This window comes from Amblyomma mixtum, chromosome 5, assembly GCF_055824585.1.
Source record: "Amblyomma mixtum isolate Tamu chromosome 5, ASM5582458v1, whole genome shotgun sequence".
NCBI classification, from domain to species: Eukaryota; Metazoa; Arthropoda; class Arachnida; order Ixodida; family Ixodidae; genus Amblyomma; species Amblyomma mixtum.
In genome coordinates this window covers 2,772,257-2,794,552 of record NC_143016.1, presented here as the reverse complement: position 1 = coordinate 2,794,552, position 22,296 = coordinate 2,772,257, and the positions used below count along the sequence as shown (strand labels likewise).

General features: G+C 47.2%; 1 protein-coding gene across 3 annotated transcripts in view; it reads right to left on the bottom strand.

Annotated features, from left to right (window-relative positions):
- Positions 1–22,296, bottom strand: part of LOC149341140 (uncharacterized) — an 88,522-nt gene that overhangs the window by 30,239 nt on the left and 35,987 nt on the right. For 2 of the 3 annotated variants that reach the window (XM_089543020.1, XM_089543021.1), the window contains exon 1: positions 3,093–3,264. The exons of the other annotated variant lie outside the window; for it this stretch is intronic. In XM_089543020.1, coding sequence (XP_089399146.1) covers positions 3,093–3,212 — 120 coding nt within the window. In that variant the 5' untranslated portion in view covers positions 3,213–3,264. Of the gene's footprint in view, positions 1–3,092; positions 3,265–22,296 lie in introns of those variants that run through there. 3 annotated transcript variants of the gene reach the window in all.

Here is a 22,296-nt window from a genome sequence, read left to right as displayed (position 1 = left end):
CTCACAGTAATACTTCTTTATTACAAATATACACCACATTAGGGGATGTCCCGTCGCGGTGGCTCAGTGGTAAGGCGTTCGTCTACCGAGCCGGAGTACCCGGGTTCGAACCCGACCGGGGCGGCCGCGTTTCGATGGAGACGAAACGCAAGAGGCGCCCGTGTGCTGTGCGATGTCAGTGCACGTTAAAGATCCCCAGGGGGTCGAAATTATTCCGGAGACCTCCACTACGGCACCGCTTTCTCTCTTTCTTCTTTCACTCCCACCTTCCTCTCTTCCCTTACGGCGCGGTTCAGGTGTCCACCGAGATATGTGAGACAGATACTGCGGCGTTTCCTTCCCTCAAAAACCAATTTTAAAGGATGTCACCAAACTTTTGGCCAACAAAGTTTTGTCTCTGAATGCACATAACCAGCACCCGGGACATTCAAGCCTCTTCCTGATCACGGAAACTCCCGCCGGAGCTTGACATTGGGCTTGGTGGCAATGGCAACAATACAATGTTCAATCGTTTTGTATTTCTTACGCAGTGCCTGGGATGCATGCCAAGGTCTTTTCTCCCCTAACAACATGATTAACTAACAGATATTAACAAGAGCGAAAGTGTTAAAACAAGTTATTCTTTTCTTCTGTCATTAGTATCGCCAAAATTTTTCATCTACTCCGCCCTTCCTTCATAGCAGCAAACATTATCAAGTCGCCGGCATATGGAGGCTTTGAACTTTCCGTGTGAAATTGTTCATACAAATTATCAATACCTTCATGCACAAGTTATATATTACCGACCTGAACCCACTACCTCAAAGTATTACCATAACCTTGACCTCACCCCTTATTTTGCTCGATGCAATCCATTTAAATATAGTTTTTTTTTCACCTCGTACCGTCAAGGCTTAGAATATTGTTCCTTGCTCTTTTCGCTCACTTCCATAGCTTAAGTTTATCGATGCAGTTGGGCAGTGCTAATCACTCACCTTATTAAGATTTATTAGCTAATATGGGCTATGTTTGGAACTTGTTTGTTCTTGCTGCTTGAATATATTGCATGTTTACCCTACATTTTTTAACATGCACTTTTATGAGGGCTCGCTCTCTTACTTTAGTTCCAGATGAAGTTGCAGTACGTACAAATAAATAAATAATAAATATAGGGCCAGCGCTGGCCGCTAGAGGCGCCGCTGTTTGCGAGAGTGCATCAAACTGCCGCAGGACTCGTCGGCCGCCGTTATATTTAGATGGGTATTTGCGTCTAGGCTTCATAAAATTTCCGAGATTGTCTTTTCAGCTTACCTTCGAATGTGCTATAACATTTGTCTTCCATCTGGCAATCGCTAGAAAGAAAACGACAGCGCTAACACACACGAATGTTAGCGCAAATGCAGGCGATTCGCCTGAAGCTAATTCCGATGCTTTTTAATGATCCTAATTGCCGTGCACTTAATTTATAATGAGTCACGGCACACTTAAAATTCATTAGAGGTGATGAAACATCGCAAGCAGGAGATGATTTGCGCCTCAAGGCCGTTTGCTAGTCGCCTGAGTTTATTCGGATATCTCCAACCGCGAAACATGTCATCTTTGTCTTCGCGGATTAAGAGTACAAACGGAAACGTCGCCGCACTCCATGTTCTCTTTAGGTAAGTGGCGTACGACGACTACGCCCAAGGACAGCGTCATACGGCGTGCGCGATACCTACTCGGCTCGGCTGTGCATTGCGGTTTTATACGAGCTTCATTTCGTATCTGTTCGCACACTTGCACGCAGCGGTATAGATAACCTAAATTCTCGGAAACGCGCCAGTTCGGGAGAAATCGCCTCATGGCGTATAAAAGTAATTTGGAAGTAGCCGGAGTTGCATAGCAGCTGAGCTTAAAGTGCTAAAAGCAGCAACAAAAATGTGACTATTTTTGTTAACCAGAAAAATTTTATGTCCAAAAGTATGTGATCAGGATGATAATCACGAGTTGTATTAGCTCAATGCCTTAGAATGTGTTAAACATTTAGGTCGGAAAAGGGCTTCCGCAACTGCGGCGAGACTCCGGCTTTCTCCGTCGAGCATAGTGTTTCTTACTATTACTATTACCCAGAGGGAAAGCTGGCGCCCCGTCTATGGGAGTTTGCGTGGAGGCCCCTCGAGACCACTTCAGCCACCATGGGCGCTCAAAGCACCATGACCGGTGAGTTACTCGGTGCGGAACCACAAAATTTGGCAAGAAAATAATAATAAAATAGACGTTGTTTGATAATGAATAATGCCCTAACATTCAATATCTTCTCTATAAATTGCAACCAACAAGCAGAAAGGCACGCAAATTCAAATTTTGTCCGAATTAAGAGATCTGGCTTGCTCTCCTATTGGCCGAGTATTGAAAACAATAAACTAATATTTCGTACTTAACAGGCACAGTTTAAAAAAGAAACCTGCTTTCAAAAAAAAAAAATGTTGTTGCTTAAATACTTTAAGAGGTGTTTTATTGGCATCTCGTAAAAAAAGAAACCTATCTCTGGCGTCCCGCGCTGTTACGTTTTCGCAACAATGCCCTTTGCGCACTACATTAACGCCAAAGCTGTTTGCCCGTGGGGCGCGCCGTCTGGCAGCTCTTCTCTAAGCAGCATGTACGCGCGTACCCACGGAGAACAGCGTTTTCGGAATGAAACATCTTAGTAGTGCCACGCCATATTCCCGAAAAAAGCCGACTGTCCCGCACCAAGTCGCTCACCGCCCCATGATGCTTTGAGCGTCTATGGTGGCTGAAGTACAGCGTGCCAGCTTTCCAGGTAATAGTAGAAATTCTATGCCCTAGAGAGCGCAGACGATCCCACCACGACCCATTTATTCGCATCAGGAAGCTACAACCGCTTCCGGCGTTTTCGCCGACTAATCGGACGTCTCAGGGGATCCAAGTTAGAATGTGGGCCCTGGAGGACAGCCAGAGTGTTAGACGTTACATTTTGGAGGTTAGCTGTCCACGCTAACCTCTTGCGTCAAGGCTCCTCCCGCCCTTCCGTATACTGCTCATCGTGGTCTCACCTCAATGCAGGTGAGAAAGCCTCTATTTTGGCCGCTTACAGTCGCGAGGAGTCGTCTCACCTTGAGTAACAGCGAAGTGTGCTGCTTCGACGTCGCTTCGCTGTCATACGTCGTGGTGGCCTCCACCCCGATCTGGGTGGGCACGCTCGTCAGGGACAGTGGGACCGAGGGGGCCTGCATAGTGGAGGATTCGATAGCCGCAGTGCATAGACCGCCCTGCTGGTAGACTCCTTCTTCTTCTTCTTCCCTGCACCTTGGCCAATCCCCCCGCGTGGGTATGTGCCATTTACTTATGGTGAAGAAGAAGAAGAAGATAACTTGGCAGCTATGTGTTTGCCACGAAGGGGTGCTAGTGAAGAAGGCAGTGCCGCGCAATTTCTGACTCTGACTGACAATGAAGTTGGTATATGGTAGGTACACGGGGTTCAACCTCCTAGAGCGACGTGAACTGTAACTGCCGCCGTATTGGCAGGCTCCGTATTAATTTAGGCTCCCAAGGGTTCTTTTACCATCACTGACATCGCACAACACGCGAGCGCATTTTTTTTTTATTCGTGAAGTCTGCCTTGAGGCATAAGTTGAGAAAAGGGGGAGTGGAATGTAGATTACAGAAAGTTAAAAGAAGGAGTGTAGACCAGTTTCGGCGAGGTACTCGCATAGGCTGCTGGTGAAGTGATTGTCCATCGTTGAGCCTTCATCGAAACGCTGCCGCCACGGCCGGTATCGAATCCGCATCCTCGGGCTTAGCAGCCGAGCGCTTAACCACCGACCCACCGCGGCGGATTATTGGGGCCAATGAACGCCGCCAGTATCATCGTAAAATAAAGCACTAAAGCGAGCCAAAGAAACTCCTCGCGTAACGCGCAGCAGCGTAGGCGGCCAGAAAAAGTACGCGATTATTGCGCGCAAACGCAACGACGTTACAGCGGAGATACTGCGGAGAGTCTGTGGAAGTAGAACTCATGGCCAGTCCGGCCACTGGCTATCGACAGCCTCAATGTCTAAAAACTGCAGCACAGTTGACATCAGTCGTTTTTGTCCTCTGCGACGATTACTGCCAATAATGGCGACAATTAGTAAAGTGTTCCAGTAAAACCCGTACTACGGATTCGTTACACCTCTTAGAGTGTGCGTGAGTGACGCCTATCATATTGTGCACGCCACGCGCAGATTAGCCTAGGCAGGAATTCAGGAATACGCCCCGCGAACTGCCCGTAGTAGCGCCACTGAAAGACGCCTAGTGGTTGCTTTCGAAAACACCCCCGGAGAAGAGTTGCCGCCGTGAAATCGTCGCTACGAGGGCGGCTGACTCTCAGGGCTGCGATTTTGCGTCTTTTTAAGGCGTCCGTCGATTTCTTCCGTAGTTGTATGCAGAAGCAAATGTACTGTCTTTGCCAAAAGTAGCCAGACAGCAGGGTCTGTTCCTTAACCGTGCAGTGTGACACTTACGGCACCCCTCAAGCTCTAAATCTCTAAATGGTGAATAATCCTTGATCTCACCTTTCGGGACCACTTCGCCTTCAGACGTGCGGTAAGAGGCTCCTCTGTACGGCTGGAAGCAAACTTCGTTAGCTGGATAATTTTAGCTAAGTCGGTACGCCCTTCCGTAAAAGTGATCTCATTCATGATGTTGGAGCCATATCAGAAGACCAAATGTTCTCTCAGAAAAAAAGCTCTAAGCAGCCAGCAATGTTGCGGAATACAACTTCACTGCATCTCTTCCAGCCATTGATTTGAAAGGCAACTGCACCACTTTCGAGAATTTCTGGAGATTCAAGGACTGAAATCTATATAGGCTGTAGGTAAAGCATGCCAAGTTTTTTTGCGACAGCATTTGAAATGGCGACGTTACCGACGATTAAATTTTGTGCTTCTCCTCGCAGCATCGAAGGAGTGCTAAGAAGCTCGGTGTGACGTCACGGACGGTAAGATGTAGAATTTCGCTATCGTCAACAAACCGTACCGTGCGTCGTTGGATGCTGCCAAACAACGCCCGGTGGGCTTTGCATTCGGCGGCGTTGGCTTTTTTTCTTTAAAGGAAGCGCTCATGCCTTGAAAATGTGCCTGTACTATCGATGATGTCATAATGCGCCCCTGAAATGGCGCTGCGCGTTGCAGAGAAGCTTGAATGCCGTCGCGATTTTAATCGGCGGTTACGTCACCATTTCAAACGCTAGCCCAAAAGCACTTCGCATGCTTTACCTGCAAGTTTTCAACCATCGACCGTTTAAGCTAGTAGAATTCTAAAACCTATGCAGGCATCCTTTAAGAAATTTCACTTCAATAGTCGAATTAACCGTTGTTTTATTCATTTTACGCGATTGCATAGAAGTCTCACCAGAGCAAAAACCAGGTGCCATACGGCGTCGTCCAGGAACATCCTAAGATCCTGATTTACTGTCAGTAAGTGAGGTTATTAGCGACGTCACCAATTTTCCTTCTTGAATGCGTATACTTCGGACAAAAAATAGCCACAGCATCAGCTGTTTCGACATAGAAGATGCACTTTTGCAGATGACACACATTGGACAGAATGCACCAAGGTCAGAAAGGAAAGAGACGTATTACGCCCTATAATGCCTAAGTACTTGAAGACTGCCAAAAATATCGGGTGAGACCTTTCGCACTATAAGCATCGACCAGCATTAAAACACATGCCCCGTGTCTGGAGTAGCGCATTCGTTGATCCCTGTACAGCTCTCAAATTAGATCCATCTTTAATTTACACTCAAGACATTCGGTTTCGGCTTCGTCGTGTGCTGTGATCATTGTTAGGGCACGCCGCTGTCATTTGCGGCACAACGCAACTGGATAAGCTGCAATCTAGTGGTCCTGCTGAGGCGAGGAGAACTGAGCCAACAAAGCGGTAATCCGGAGAAACAGTACTTATTATTATTAACCCTGCCTGAAGGGTAAACTGGGACCCACTCATCGCTGGCTTGCGGGAGACTTGGTTCTTGGTCCGGCAGGTCGGGGCTTGTCCTTTCCGGGCATCCAGGGTGGCTCTTGATCTGGCGTGGCGGTCTTGTTGTTCGGCAAGCTGGTTCGATGTGCGAAGTTTCAAGTATCTTCGCACCTGGCAGTCTCTTCGCGTCGTTCCCGTGCAGAGACACGCATGCCACTCGCGTTCCATAGGCGACCACTATTTCTCGTGCTGCGGAACCGTAAGACGATCGTGTTGTCGGCGCGTCCGGTCCTATCGACGTGCACCTTCTAGGCCTCCTCCACCGCGGCTCGTACGTTTTCTCTTTCAGCCGGCGTGCAACGGCAAGCCGATCCCCGTGCGATGCCGGCGATGCTTTCTTCACCCTCTGAGGCGTCGACGCTGCCGCACCTGGGAAGCTCGCCATTTCACGTTCACGTGGACTGACTGGCGCCTCGTCTCTTCCTGTAGCATCCGCTGCGTACGGATACTGGCGACGGCAGAACCGGCGCTCCGTGTACGATCAGGCGAGAGGGCAGGCCTTCGCGTCGAAAGAAGACACGCCAGCGCCTTCGCAAACCTAGCAGGGTCTATAATTACGAAGGTAGGCGCGATGTCACACTGTCACGTGCCGACGGAAGAATTTCTTGGAACCCTAACGATGTTTACTTTTATTTACTTCACGATACCCCTAAACGTCCTCATTGAGGGTATTACATGGGAGGTGGAGGTTGCAAAGCAATAAACAACAAGAACATGAAAAAGGTACAACTGAGAGGCTACTGGTAACATGTAAAATTTAAATACGTAACAACAGGAATACAAACAAAACGAGAGAGAAAAAATTAATAAGCATTAGAATAGAAATCCTAGGTAGGCGATACAATATTAGGTCACGACAAACACACAGAAACCAATGGACACAAAAAAAGCGCAACAAACAGTCCGAAAAGTACGACGCTAAAAAAAAAGCAGAAATTTGGTTTTTAAATACCAGCGTCACTGCGTATTAGGTCATGAAGTTTAGAGGCGTTAGGTTCGATGGCTACGTTTGCTGGTAGGTTATTTCACTGCCTTATACTCCGTTGTACCAAAGACTTAGCAAATGCAGATGAACGGCATGCGATGCGTTCAACTTTCAACGGATGGCCGAGGTGCGGAAAGAAGGCTGACGATGAGTGGAAAAAATCGTGGTGAAGTGATGGACGATGATGCAGCTGAGTATGACTTTAGGAAAAATTGGTCAACCGAACTGACCTTGGTTGCCGAAAAAGAATATATATAACGTAACTTTGAAGGTAAAGAACTAGACTGCGGTATATTCTCGAATTTATCTAAAGCTTTCGAGAGATTCCATCGCGAAACACCACACAATAAACTCGACCGCTATGGTCTACGTGGCACTGCCTGCTCCTTGGCTTCATCTTACGCAGGTTCGTAGAAATCAACAGTTCCTCTTCCGCAGCTAAGCTGTTCGCCGCAAGGAAGCATTTTAGGTCCTATTCTTTTCCCTCTTCACGTCAGTGATATAGTCAAGACAGATCCTTCCGCTATGAGCATTGTTTAGACCGATGATAGAACTTTTCTTTTTTTGGTAATTATTTGATTGAACTAGCTTGTCATGCTAAAACTTTCTTGGATAAAAGTGACTAATGAGCCCGTACAAATAGCTTAAAAATTAACATAAACAAAACAAAGGCCGTAATCTGCAACCCCTGAAACAAGGTATTCAAGCTACTTCCTCTGATAGCCAATAACATTCAGGTAGAAGCCATAAAATATGTTGAAACATTCAGTGTTTATATTTCAGAACACGCGATACGCGTTGCTCAAGTAGAATGTTTAGTTACAAAGCTTTCATACACGATGATGATGAAGAAACTTTATTTCCGCCAGAAGAAGACCCGTGCCCCTGTGCAATATCTGCGCATGGAAGCAATCGTGTATGAAGTATATGTACTTCCAAAGTACATATACTTCATACACGATTGCTTCCATGCGCAGATATTGCACAGTATTTTCGCATTGAACTTATAATTTGCTTTATTTATAATGTTTTCTTTTCACTAAAAACTCCATTTTTGGAAAAACAGTTCTTCGAACTAAATGCACTTCAAAGTATATCTCTCAAAATTATCCACACTCAAAACAGTTCCAAAGTACAAAAAGAATTATCAGTTCGAGGATCGCGAGGGACAAAAACTGAACGCGAGTTTAGAAAAGGCGTAACTTCGTACAGTGTGGGCATGCGCCATTTTACGAGATTAACAACAAGAACAACGTTCCACTTCACGCGATCGAAATTCTGAAACCGCTCTGTGACCGCCGCGATTGTGCCATGGTTTAAAAGCTATTTTCACGCCGTTCCCTTTCACACTTATCAAGATAGCATCACAACAGCGTAGCAACGCTACAGTCGTTTTCTTCAGCTTGACTTCCCGCCGCTCAATAAGCGGACGCCGATTTGAAGCCTTTTTAAGGCGAAAGCCTTTAATAACTCATACTGTCGTCCGTCCGTTAACAAAGCATTTCACACGCGTTGAACTCGGGAACTAAAAAAGATAGAAAACCAATGGTTGCTTCAGATAGAGGAGGAAAAATGATCATAGAAGCCAGGTTTGATGACTGTAGAGGAATTAGTTAATTAATTATAAGCAAAAATGTCGAAATTGCGTCGAAATAGCGCGGATGTCGATATAGCCGCGGGAACAGTGTGACGTCACATCCACCGGAAGTCGTCACGGCATAGTGAAAATTTTCACAGAATGGTCAGAAAAACGTGGGATTTGTGTCAAATTAGATGAAAACATAAGTAATTAAGCATAATTAACACTCAAGATCCCTGAAGATTTGGCTATCCAAATCTTTGAAAAATTTGGGATCCCTGACAATTTGGGTATCGATATAACCATGGGACCGGTGTGGCGTCACATCCACCGGAAGTCGTCACGACATAGTGTCCACAGCTTGGCAACTAAAGTGTCCTCGCAATTTTTTATATCAGCTCCTGATTTTGCAAAGACTGTCTCTGCTTTGCGGGGATTTTCTCAGGTTTCAGTTAAGCGACTGAAATGAAATGAGTTTAGCCTGAATTTTTTCGGGAGGAGTGTGGCAGTGCGGTGAGGTTATTTTGCCCAACTTTTACATCATGCATTAAATTTAATTGGCTGCTTTTTTGAATTACGAGGCAATCCATTTCTTACGTTCTATTTACAGGTTGTTTAAAATTTTCACTGAGGCAAATGTTAAAACTGCATCACGGCAAATCTACATCTCGGTTGATGGAATTCTGTATATATTTCTAAAGATTCAAAAACATCTTTTGGCTGCCAGCCTGTAACGAACAGTTCAGTTAAATTGTCAAAACTCCTTATAACTCATAATTTATGTGCACAATGCCAAATCTAATTGCATATCTAGATTCTAGATTAAAAACACACTTCCGCAGCGATTATGATAAGGATGCTGTCATTCATGAGAAAGAAAAAAATAGTTTAAGGCCAGCATCTCCCCTTAATTATTGCGCATAAGTTGAGCAACTACAACTCGAGAGAAAATACCACAAATTTATTGCTGCTTCAGAGAAGAGTCATTCCATAAATTTTTGAAGCTCCTTATCTCGCGCACACGGGATCATTCTTTAAGCAGCTTAGAATTGTTAATTTAACGTCTTTCTTCTTTGTCGGCTAAACTTGGTCTTTTTTTAAACAACACACTAACACACTTAGCGGCTGTTCATTACAACGTGGTTTTATACAGCACTCATAACCGCGAACATTGGCACGTTAGTGACTGTACGGTAAACAGATAGTTCGTTTCATGATGCCTCCCTGGCTAAGTTAATTCTTAAGAAATAATGATGAAAATTTTCTAATTGTTTCGTTTAAATCACTTCGTGGAATGTTTCCACGAAGGCTTTTGCATGTTTCCTCCGGTGTTTTTGCTATTGCACACAGGTTGAAAGCTTTATCAGATTTATATTACTCGACTGTAAGAAACATAGGCTGCAAAATCGCTAATTCTAAAATGAAAATGTCATTTCATTAGCCTTAATGACCATGTATTTCAGCTAGCACAGTGACGCGAAAATTCCTTTTTTTTTTTTCATCGGGCTAGTTCATGACATACTGAGTTAACGTTGCTTCCTGTTCGGCGTTTTGTTTTTAACTCGTTATAATGTTATTTTTATTACTTTTTTATTGATTTCAAGACTCGTCGCCCGATGCACAAACGATGCGTTTCTTCTACCTTCAGTATGATTACATCCTTTATTTATCCATGTACGTCAGGAGTTAATTTGTATCACCTTGTTCGTGCTGTCAGCTGCAAAAAGCGCTAAAGCCGCCCCGTCAAGCTGCTGATTGTAGCATCTTTATCACGGCTGCTACATTCCTTATAGTAAAGAAAGATAAACTATTTTGAATTTATTATTATTAACACCCACCTGAGCGCAGCCAACGGCTGCAGGGTAATGCTGCCCAACTTTCACCTCGAAAAAAAAACGTTATGGATGGATGGTAATCAGTAATTATTCCTGACTCGAATCCACTCCACCTGGTGGTTTCCCTTAAATTCACCGGTCTAAGTGTAGTCTAACTCTAAAACTAAGCAGCCAAACTTTTAGTTCAGAATACGACGCTTTACTCCGAAACACCATGGGGTAATGGGCGGCCCATGAATAAATAGCATGCGCACGAGGAAGCAGTGCCTAATACTCCCGACAGCTTGCCGAAACCTGGGCTCTCTCCATTCGTGATATTTGCGGAACGGCGGTAATTCAGGAAGGTGCCGCCAGGCATTTCCAATCGCGTCGGCGGCCGAATTCCTAGACGACGTTGGTTTCCCATCCCAGTGAAGCTAGCGCCAACACAAGCAGTGCCGGAAGCGAGGAGGAAGCGCGCGTCCATTCCTTGGCCAATCAGTGGAGTCGACCACCGAGACTCGCCACTGGTAATAACAGTGACAGCCCTCCTCTGGCCAAGCGAACAACAAAGGAAGGGCGAGATTTGTACTCGGGAAAATACTAAGGGTAAATGCGAGAGGAATATCCGCCTCAACTTCCGCATTCGCAGTTTCGTGCTACACAGGAACAGCTGTCGAGCAGCGGTTACATATGTGACAACAGCAAGTGAAGTGAAAGTAGTGGTTTCTGGCATACGTAGACAGCAACATGTACAGCTGGCGTCAGAAGTTTGTGGGCCAGTCGTGTCGCCGGATTTCCGTCTAGCATGGGCCAATAGTGTAAGAATGGCTCTACAGTTCCGGCCCTAAAGCACAGGCTGCAGGTTTTCATTTCAGAGTGCGCTTAGTGGCTTCTACAGAATGCATGTTTTTCTGAACCCGCGCGCCCCGTAAAGTTTTTACGCTATAGGTTTACATGCAGGATGTTTCACGTAACTTGAGCCAAGGATTTCAAAAAAGCGGGAGACTGGAGTTGGGTGAAACCAACGGCATACTGTGTGCCCTCAAGGGGCGTTTCTCGGAGTAATTTTTAATTGTGCCTAATCAGTTAATAATAAATATGAATTACGTAGAAACTTTTAATATTAATTTAGGGCCAAGTGCATTTCGTGAAGTTGCAAAGGGGTGCAGAAACAACCGATTCAGGTCTTCGTGGCAACGTACCTCCTGCGTGGTCATCTCTTGCAGCATTTAATGAAAGGCCGCGAAATGTGAAAAAAGTAATGCGAGGCGACAGCTCTCGTGCGCCACCACCATAATGCAGCGTTCCCAACCACGTTTTGGACGAACGAAATGTGCGGGGTGGTCGTGAGTCCGTAGCTCAATTAGGCGGGTTGCAAAATGATACAAAAGAAAGAAAAAGCGGGGCTACCTTGAACAACATGAATTCACTGCTTTTCCTTCCTCACTTCGTTTTTTCTGTGCGATAGAGCAGTAAAAACTCCGTCTGAATTAGCTGTCGGTGCGCTGCCTATTACTTAATCATCGCAAATCTCGGAGCACACTTTTCGCGTTCAGGAAGAAAGTGCTGGCGCACTTTCAAAACTATGCTTACAAGGACCTCGGCGGCTCACGTCGAAACTTTGAGCGCGCACACTTCATTCCTTCAAAGCGCATGTGGCAGCGCTACAATCCTGCAGCACAAACGCGGAATCACGTGATTTTTTTCTCGCATTTCCCGGGACTTTTTAGTTTAGTTTATTTCGGTTTAACGTCCCGAAGCAACTCAGGCTATGAGGGACGCTGTAGTGAAAGACTCCGGGAATTTCGGCCACCCGGGGTTCTTTAACGTGCACTGACATCCCACAGTACACGGGCCCCTAGAATTTCTCCTCCGAAGAAATTCAACCGCCGCGGCCGGGATCGAACCCGCGTCTTTCGGGTCAGCAGCCGAGCGTTGTAAAAAGGACCCACCGCGGCGGGGTGCCCGGGATTTTTTTGAATGCTGGAAAAAAGGACCATGTAGGACGCAAATTTTTACAAAAACTAGATGGGTCGTTTCTGCACACACTCTAAACTTAACGAAACGCACTTGACCTTAAAGTGATTATTAAAAATATGACATAATTAATCTCGGGTAACTAGCTAATTAGGAATAATCCAAAATATATTCTGGTTAGTGCCACACGACAGGAAACACTATGGCGTTAGTTTCAGCCTGCTGCGCTGAACCGCTTTTTGTCTAACCATTAACTCAGTTTACGTGAAACATCCTGTACATATACACGTGGCACAGTTCGGGTGCGACACCACAAAGCGCTTCGTGCTGTCTTCCTGTTGTCCGTGTTCGTTGTCGCGCTGTGTGAATGTAAGCATCAAGGACAAGACCATTTATGCGAATTTCAGAGACATCAACTTTTTCTTGCGTCCTTCCTCTCTTCAAAGGGTTTGTTACCAACGCATGTCAGGGAGAATCAGTGTTTTTTTCCTCCCTAGTCATCCTTTGTCACTGTCTACGAACCATAGGGTATGTGTGCTGGTTCGCTTCCGACGCAATCATGCTTCATGTTAATACAGCTCCGGGCTGTAGTGCGGGTGGTATGCACACGCTTTCTCGATGCTGTCGACGCTGGGCTGTTTTTATCGCTCTTTCTTCGCCACCCAGGCGCATTGTCGCACGGACAGGCCGCAGCGTGATCGAAAGCTTTCTTCGCCTCCACAGCCAAGAAGCACCGGCCAGACTGCGATAAATGCGCATTCCATAGACGTGTTAGGAGAGGCCCGCCGGGGACCCCCACTGCCGGCGCAAAAGAATGTAACCCGCGATGTGCGGTTAGTGTAACGGCCACAGGCGGCCTTGTCGAGAGCTCATGCCAGGCCGAAGCAGCAGCGGCAATCCTTAATATATGAGTTCTCACAGGAAACCAACCTGTGTTTAGGCAACGAATGGCAACGCATTATAGTGCAAATCCAATTCTTCTGGGTCACAACTTTGCAGGGCACATCGTGAAATGTTAATTGCTTAACTTCGTGGACCCGCTGCTGTGGCTCAGTAGTTATGGTGCTAAGCTGCTGAGCCCGAAAGCGTGGAATCAAATCAGTACGGCGGCGCCTCTTCGCGACCGCATTTCTGAGCACGGTTGCGACCTGGCCTATGGTTTCACTGTTTTTTATATAGACGCCAGCATGCAGCGCTGCGAAATAATAACTAACCACTGGCCTCGAAAGCGGGTCACGGAAAAGGCATCGTGATTTAGAATCTAGGTACATCTTTCCTCCTTTTGTGCAGAGCTGGTAGCCAGCTGTCCAAAAGCCGCTTTCTTCTGTGGCCGTGCTTACCTTGCCTTCTTTGCAAACTTCCACCGGGGCACTGCAATTATTTTTCGATGTTGCTCCAGCTTAGGCATACACTACCGTGGCCCTCTGCGCACCGCAGTGGTTGGGGGCAACCTCGAAGCAAGTTTACCGAAGACGATTACGTCCTCGATAACTGCCGAAGCTGCGTGTTTATGCCCATCTTGAGTCGTATACTTAAAACTCAGCTCAGGTCTATACTGTGCCTACATTTTAGAGTGGCGTATATTTTTTAGAGAAACAGTGAGAGAGAGTTTCCTGGTGACTCTGACGCTCTCCATTGTGCCTGAAGGCCAGTTTATGCGGTGGCGGGTGCAAAAAGATTCCTGCCATGAAGCGTGGCGGAAATGGAGCGCGATGCAGCCAGTCAGCGGAATGACAATTTCGAATCTTAAGCAGAAGTTTACAAACAGGCGAGTGCTATCAGGAATTTTTACAGCTGCTCTTCACCTCGCTATATCCTCCCCGCGTTGCTGTTCTTATGAGGGATTCTAACCTCTCCAGCTAAGCGCACTAAAGGGCCGCGAATGTGCTTTACTGCGAGGTCTCATTAGCGATAGAATCCTGAAGTACTCGGACATTGTGTATAGAGGTGAGTACGCTTGTCTAGAACAATCAGAGGGGGAGGGAGGGGGGGGGGGGAGGCGGCTGCGTAGCGAAAGATGCTTGTGCCGTCTCTATTTGTACGTCTATCGGGCTACGCTTCGGCGCAATCATTATTTGTGGCACTCTGCAACTACTTAGAAATGCCGCTTCCTTTCTTTCGCAGAGCACCGCTCGAGTAACTTCTAGCATCATAGCATTGTGGGCGAGTTGGTATTGCATCTTGAAGGAACGAAACGCAACTAAAACGAAGGACCAGCGCGTGTTCGTGTCTCTCTCTTTCTGGACCGCTTGAGTGTTCTATAGAAAAGCGTGCTCAGCTCTGTAAAACTGCAGTGCGCTTGAAGTGTCCACAAGCAAATGCGGACGCCGATTGCTGGTCCGTCCGGCGGGATACAGTGCCAGTACATAGTGTTTACTTCTTCTAACGTTGCTTCATGGTTGAGTGCGCATGTTTTGTAGAACGGAGTGCGCAGCGGGGTGTAATCGAAACGCCGCCAAATTGAGTACCAAAGGTACAGGATGAAGAAACGATGATGGGGCCAAGGCGCAACGGCGTGCACGGCGGGCATCACGCACCGAACGTGCGCACGACACCTGGCGGATTTCCCCACGGACCAAAGCGCAACGTTATGCTTAACGAGCACAAGATGCCCTAAGCGAAGCCTGTTGGAATGCGTTCACAGGCAAGTTGCACTTCGAGAGTCCGGCAAGCTTATTTTGTAGGACATACAAAAGGACGCACGTAGAAAGGACGTACTATGCATGGCACACTTATTCACGTGCACTTGTGAAGCATTCTATCTGGAGAGTATCCGCAACCTCTTCTGTAATCAGAGCGGCACTGCAGCATCGTGAAGTGCGCCGCCAAGAAGAGCGGCAGCAAGAATGACAAGCAGCAGGAGAAGCGGGCCAACCGTCGGGTCGATCTTTTGCTGCCAGCCGTGGCGACGCGCATTCATCACGGCTTCCTTTTCGCCACAATGTGCACTGTCGGTATCATACTTGTGTGGGGTGTTAGAGCGGCACATTACTTCGCATACAAAGCGACACGCAGCCAGTCACAGACGCTAATTTCAAGCGCTAGAGCTTGCGCGAAGTTGGACACACAGATCATGTGAAGATCTTTAGCTGCTAAGTTCACCTTTTGGAGCCTGCTCTGCACAAGCTCTAGACGATAGTGACGGAAAGTGTATACTAACGTGAGCGCGTTAGTATTTGGAAGCCAACAAGAAACCAGTGAGGCGCAAGGAGACGGAGCTGTGTCCACTAAGCTCCCCGGCGACTTCAGCGGTTCCGGGCGAGCCAGCGCGAAACTTAAACCATTAGTCAGCGTCAAAGCAAGTTTAGGAAAGTTAACGCCGACGCACTTCCTCGTGATTGCTCGTGTTATGAAACATGAGAGACAATATCCAGCTGGAGAGGTGCGGCTCTGTGGGCTTTTTATTTCTGTCTTAACCAGGCTACTGCTCTGCTTTATATAGGCTCAGTGTGCCAGCTTACAGATGTCAACTTGTAAAAGTTGCGCCTTCCGTTTTCTCTGATAACGCGCTTTATTTCTCCAGAAGTTCCGAGCGCCAATGAATGCGCCAAATGACAGCGTTCGCTGCTCTCATCTTGAGCCAGGTTTCTCCGAGCGTTTCCTCTTCCTCCGAAATAGCTGGCGACACCAAAAGTAAGTGCCTTCACCGGGTGCAGAGCAAACGAAATGCTCTCTCTTTTTCTCATCGTGTCCAACCCGCAACTTGCGCTCGCCGTCGAAGCTAAGAAAACGAGCCAAGTGGCCCATGCGCGACCGACAAGGACCATTCCCAGCCGGGAGTCCTGACGACAGCAGCTTCTCGACAAAAAGGCGGCGCAGCAATTACGGTCGGTCCTCTCGAACCGCCGGCCATCAGTGGCCATCTCATTTGCGTAATCCGCTTAGACAAGCTGCCTGCCACTCAGGGCTGGGACCGCTTTTGCCAAGACTGGCTTTTGTCCGGCTAATTGAATCAGCGCGTGATTAGGGGCGGCCCCTTGTGCTCTGAATAGCGGCGCGAGTTTATCGTACGACGGCACACACGCGGGCAGCCAAGGCGAAATGACGGCGACAGGTGGCGGCGCAGTAGAAAGGGGCCTGTGTTGCACTGGCATCTGTTATTAAACTGGTTGCTTGATTTGATTCCCTGACCGGCCGACCGACTCTAATTGGTGCGGCCACATCGTGAATACTTTAGGATGAGTACGTGCAATCGTGAACCCGAGTCTCAAGGGATGAAGTTGCGCGAAAACAAAGTATTGCTGCGTTGGCTCGCGGCTCAATCAGCTGGTTTCCACAGATGGAGAGCATGCGTGTTCCCTCATAAGCTTCTCAGTTAACTAGGCCGTCTAACCACACGGAAACAATTATTGCCCCAGCGTCCTCATCCTGTTAACTTTGTCCATGACTGTACATTATGTGCTGTCCTCAGCATAACATTATGGCAAGATTCGAGGCCTCTGTTCATGAACACGGCTGCATAACAGATACGAATGCATGCTGGGAAGACTGATGAAAGCTAGCTTACCGGATAGATGAAGGTGGGCCAGTTGAAGGCTTTGTGCTGTGGCGATCAGTGTTTTTAACATGGAATACTTCGCGTGCTATAAATGGTATATATATGAAGAACTCTATATCTCGAAACAAAATCAACGCTTAAGTTTAAAAAGAAACTAGCCTTTTAAGGGCTGCTGCCATGCTCGTAAAGCGAGCTGTGCCAAAAAGAAGAGACACACATAAAACGTTGCGAAGCACGTGATGACGTCATAAATTACTGTTCGCTCAGAGATTTCAATTATAGCTCTAATGGGAAAGTAAAAATTAGCATAAGTTAGCGAATTTTCTAATGTAACAATTTTTACACAAATTCCCGTTTCTTCGCAACCTTTGTAAGACTCCTTAAGCAATTCAAAGTTGACATCATTGACCACTCCGTGATAGTCAATGACTATATAGTCACATCATTCAAAGTTTCGCTTCTCAGTACTCGAGGCTAACGCTAAAAACGGACTTGCTTCAGATAACGCATGACCAACGTCGTTGACTAAGATAAATTGAGACTTCCCCGCCCAGTAGTAGCAGTGGTCGTTTATTTAAAGAAAAATAAAAAAACGACGCAGAGAATGTTGCCGGCCGCCGCAACTGCTATCTAATATCTTAGGGAGCTGCGGCCGGAGGAAATGAAAGGAAAAGGGAGAGCATAGCTAGAAGTACAGTTGGGAGCGGTAGCAATAAAAGTGTAAGGGAGAGCTACGTCTAAGAAAATTAAGCTTTTGAAGCGCGGGCTAAATTGTTCTCGCCTTATATGGTGCTCGCCAGCTATAACGGCCAGTGAACGTAGCCGCGATCAGTCAGCACCACGCGAAAGGAAAAACAAGTCTCCCAAAGCTGCCGACCGAAGTTAAGTAAATATTTGCCACTGCGAACGTACACTGAAACGAAGCCAAGGCAGCCGGAGGCCTTACAGATATGTGTATCCTACGGCAGCTCAGTAAGCAACCACCACTCATACGAGCATGTGCCTGCTTATAGCAGGTAGAAATCTTCAAGTGTGTGATGTAAAATGAAAGGCTGTCGTAAAAGGATGGTTGCTTGAGCCAGTTCTTTCGCATTCATGATACCAAGCGCTCGCCACACACACACACACACACACACACACACACACACACACACACACACACACACACACACACACACACACACACGCACACGCACACGCACACGCACACGCACACACGCACACGCACACGCACACACACACACACACACACACACACACACACACACACACACACACACACACACACACACAAAGGACATGAAAAAAACAGCGACCAAAGGAGAGAGGACAGGTGCTGCACTTCGAAGCAAGCAATTTTGTTAGAAAAATAAACGGTTAAGTACGCAAAATCCATCTCGTAGAATCTAATCACAGTCATCCAAGGACACCATTTCATTACGGAGAGGTTCCAAGAATTAGTACTTGTGTCTACAGAGGTCGCAAATGTGCCTGGCGTGGGTGCCGGGAAATTGCAGCCCGTTACGTCGTTTCCCGTTACCATTTATATTAGAAACCTGGGGCCGTATTCTGTAACGATCCATTTGAAATGGATATCCACTATTCATTTCATTAGGATTGACGTCAACGTGACGGTGGCATCAGTCGAAAACAGCAAGCAGCCACTGCAAGAAATCATAAGATAGGTGGTTCCCACGTCGATGATGGCCTTCGACACTCTCCGCACGCACCGGTTAACCATTGGCTGCGATGCGCAGCCCATAGAGAGGTTCGATCACCAAGAAGCCAATGATCCGATCGCTTCCCACGGGCGATTGAACGCCGCGGCTACATCAGCGAACAAAAGTAACCAATGCCAGAGCACCTAGTGGATCCGAAATGAAAAGTGGGCTATTCAACCCTCATACAATGCGGCCTCCGGAGTCTCCTGCCGCTCAGTAGAGAAGTTGTAGATCGCTTTGAGAAACAGCCTACTGAGACATTTGCAGCAAAGTAATATTTACGTAAAGTAGTTTTTTTACCGGCCTTTAACTATAACCCGCACAATAAAAAAAAGCTTCCACATGACAACTGTGCCCCTTCAACGGCCCAAGACGCACCTTAAAGAATAAAATTCGTTTTTTCTGAAGTCCTCTCCTCGATGAGACTTTGGGTGCACATTGGGGTAGAGAAGTGAGCGAGCAGCTGGTCACGTGACAACTTTTTTTTAAGGCCAATAAATGAAGCTACGTAAATCGTAACTTGACGGAAACAGTATACTAGCGGTTTTTCGAGGCGATCGAAAACTTTTGCATTGACGCTTTCTTTCTTAAGTCAACAATTAAAAAGTTCGCTAATTAAACTTAACTAATTAAATAACTTCGAAGATGGAAAAAAATACTCAAGACTAGGCCACGTGACTATGAACAACCATCAGTTGGTTTCACTGGACTAGGACACTTCGCCTGTTTTTAAAAGTTTGGTTACATTTAGCCCGGTATATAGGCCCCCGGTATATATACACCCGGTATATATAGGCCTATATGCGCGCGCGCGATCTGTGATCTTCGTTTTCCTTCCCATGTTCCCGCGCTTTTATCACCCTTCTGAAAGAGCAGCGTAGCCAGCCGAGTATATCCGGGAATAAGGTTGGCATTTCGGCATTTAATTTCTCCCTCTCTCTCTTCCAATGCACTGCAGGAACAAGCTGGGGCCACGGTCACTTAAAACCAGTCTTTCGAAGCGACGCTAAATCGAAAACTTTTATGCAATCCAAAATAAGAACGCGACCCAAATGAGTCACGCGAAATGCGGCCCCTAAGCTGTGCCAAAGCAACTGATAGCCTAAGTTCCCGCAGTGTAAAGCTGTCCTCTGTTTCAGGCTACAGAAGAACAGATGCACTGAAGAAGCGCGAGGCCCGACGCGGCCGCTCTAGTGCCGAGGCGAATGGGCTGCAGAGTGAGCCGGCCCTGAGGACCCGCTTGGATGTCCGTGGTTTCTGTCAGCAAACAACGCGGGCCTTTCTCCTGGTGCTGTCGCAGAAAGAAGGCCAGCGTAGCTGCACAACACGCGCTTTGCTTCCTGTTCGATCCAGGGTCGCTTCCCAGTCTGGTCCGATTCGGCGGCCGACTTGTGTATATGTAGCGGTAGCGGCTTTTCGAATTAAACCAAAAACGCCGACGAACGCATAATTGAAAATTTTAAGTTGTTTTACCGAAAAAGATCAGTAGACTTGACAAGCATGCCGCAACTAGCTGTCTATCCAGCGGAATTACACTGGATCGAATGAAAAAAAATTAGCCCGATATGGAAGTCAGGGCCGTGTGGAGACGGTGGCCCGGCTGGATTAAATAGCGCAGTTGTGTGTGTTTTGAGGAAATGCTCAGCTGCCTTCATTACATGCCTTTGCAGAACCGCAGGCTCCACGTAGCAGCCAAACGTCGTCTGCTAACGTAACGCTGATCGTTCACTGCCATCAACCGCTGAGTGCAGTTACTGGTGTAAGTTGGTTTCTTCACTGCATATAAAGTGGTGTTCACGCCTCAGTGTGGCGCGAAACCATGCATAAGCTCTACGAATAAGTTTCACGGTCGAGCTACCCCGGCGGTTGAGTAGCATTTCCACCGGCACTGTAAACACTGAGACCATGTGATATCTCGTCATCTCGACCAGGCCAGCCAAGAACCCAACAGTAACATGACAACCGAGTTTACAAAAGCAAACTTCACTTCATTTTTAATGAAGGAATTGCATTTACCGGGCGCATTTTAACACGACAGCGTTAAAGAGACCGTGTCGCAGGAAAATCGACGTCGTCGTCGGCGTCTGTTTTTTGGCGCCGATGTCGTTGACCGTGAGCGAAAAATCCACGAAAATTCTGCAGAGAAACAACCTAGGTGGCCGGCAGGCTACCCTAGGTCACATGATCTTGTGGCGTCATCACTACGTGCCTACCGGATTGTGAGCAAACTGCCCACCGTGGCAGGTGGGAGTTAAATTAACGGTTGGTCGTGAGAGGAAAACTCGGGAATAGCAACCTGGGCTTCACAAGCTCCACCGGCGGCAGGACCTGCCATCGCAGGGCAGTACCGCATCGCTTAACCACTGTACCATTACGCCAGTAGTGGTATACGAGGACTCCCAGAGATCCATGAACGTTAAGTAGAGAGAATGGTCAATTCTGCATATATTGGCATTAACCCATTAACGTCATGCCCTTAAGGCGGAATTGGATTGTTGCCTCCAATTTTATTCAATTTTATTTGGTCCGCCCGTCCATCCAGCCTACTAAAAAACATGCGAAAATAAAAGACACTGGGTATGTTTAACTGGGATTCGAACCCATACCTTATGGGTACTAGGTTGACCCCTCTAACCATTCGGCTATTTCCATTATTTTTTTGTTGTTGCTCTCGGCTATTTCCATAAGTCTCATTGCGATATTTCTAGCTGGCTTCCTACGTGCCTAAACCATTGGTGACTCTGCAGACGTTCTGCATATGGCTATAGTTCAAAAAAGCGAGCAAATTAGAGGGAAAAGACGACAGAGAAAACATATGGACAAGAGGGAAGGAAAAAAGTGATTAGGAGAGAAATCAGTCAGTTGTGCAAGGAAGGAAGACGAAGTCATAGCCGCGGATACTTGGCGCGTTCGCTTACGTGGCGGAGAGAATCGAACATGCACCACGACGGCGACGCTCCTGCGTGAGCAATGACCACAGGCAGAGGCAACGCTATACGCGTGAAAAAAATGCAATTGGTTCAACTCTGCTGAACCAAGTTTTTACGTTGCGAAAGTAGAGCGCGCAGCTGTGGTTTATATACCCCAAATCATGACGTCACAACTGTAAACAGAACCACTTGACACCACGCGATTACCGCATGGCTTCTTACCGCCCTCTACCCACAACTTGAAAGGTAAAAGGTCAAGTGGTGCAGCACGAAACTGGACCACATATGGTAAGGCAAATGTGCAACCATTACTTCTCTCAAGATCATTTCAAGGTCATAAAGAGGCTCAAGGCAAAATGTGTGGCGTTTGCCAACGGTCAAGGTCACCGTTCAAGGTCAGAGGTCGTCCACTAAGTGGACCACACATGCATGGTTAGGCATATGCGCATAGTAACACTAGCCATGACTTATCTCAATGTCTTTTCAAGGACACGGCGAAATGCACCGCAGCTCTAGCAGTGTAGCTTTCGCTACAAAAGGCTCCTTCGAGTTAGCACCAGTCCCCCGGGCCGTCGATCGCATCTGCAGCACCGAACCCGAGCAATGAAAGCTACCCTTCCCACTCAGATCTTACACCTACCCTACAGCGTTTACGCCAACGTTTCCTGCTCCCGCGATGCAACCCCAAGGCTCCGACGCTGGACTGCTACAGCCGACTGGGCCGACTACGCGCTGTGATCAAAGTGACATTCGAACGCGTTGTGTTTGTACGGAACTTGGAGCTTTCAGAGT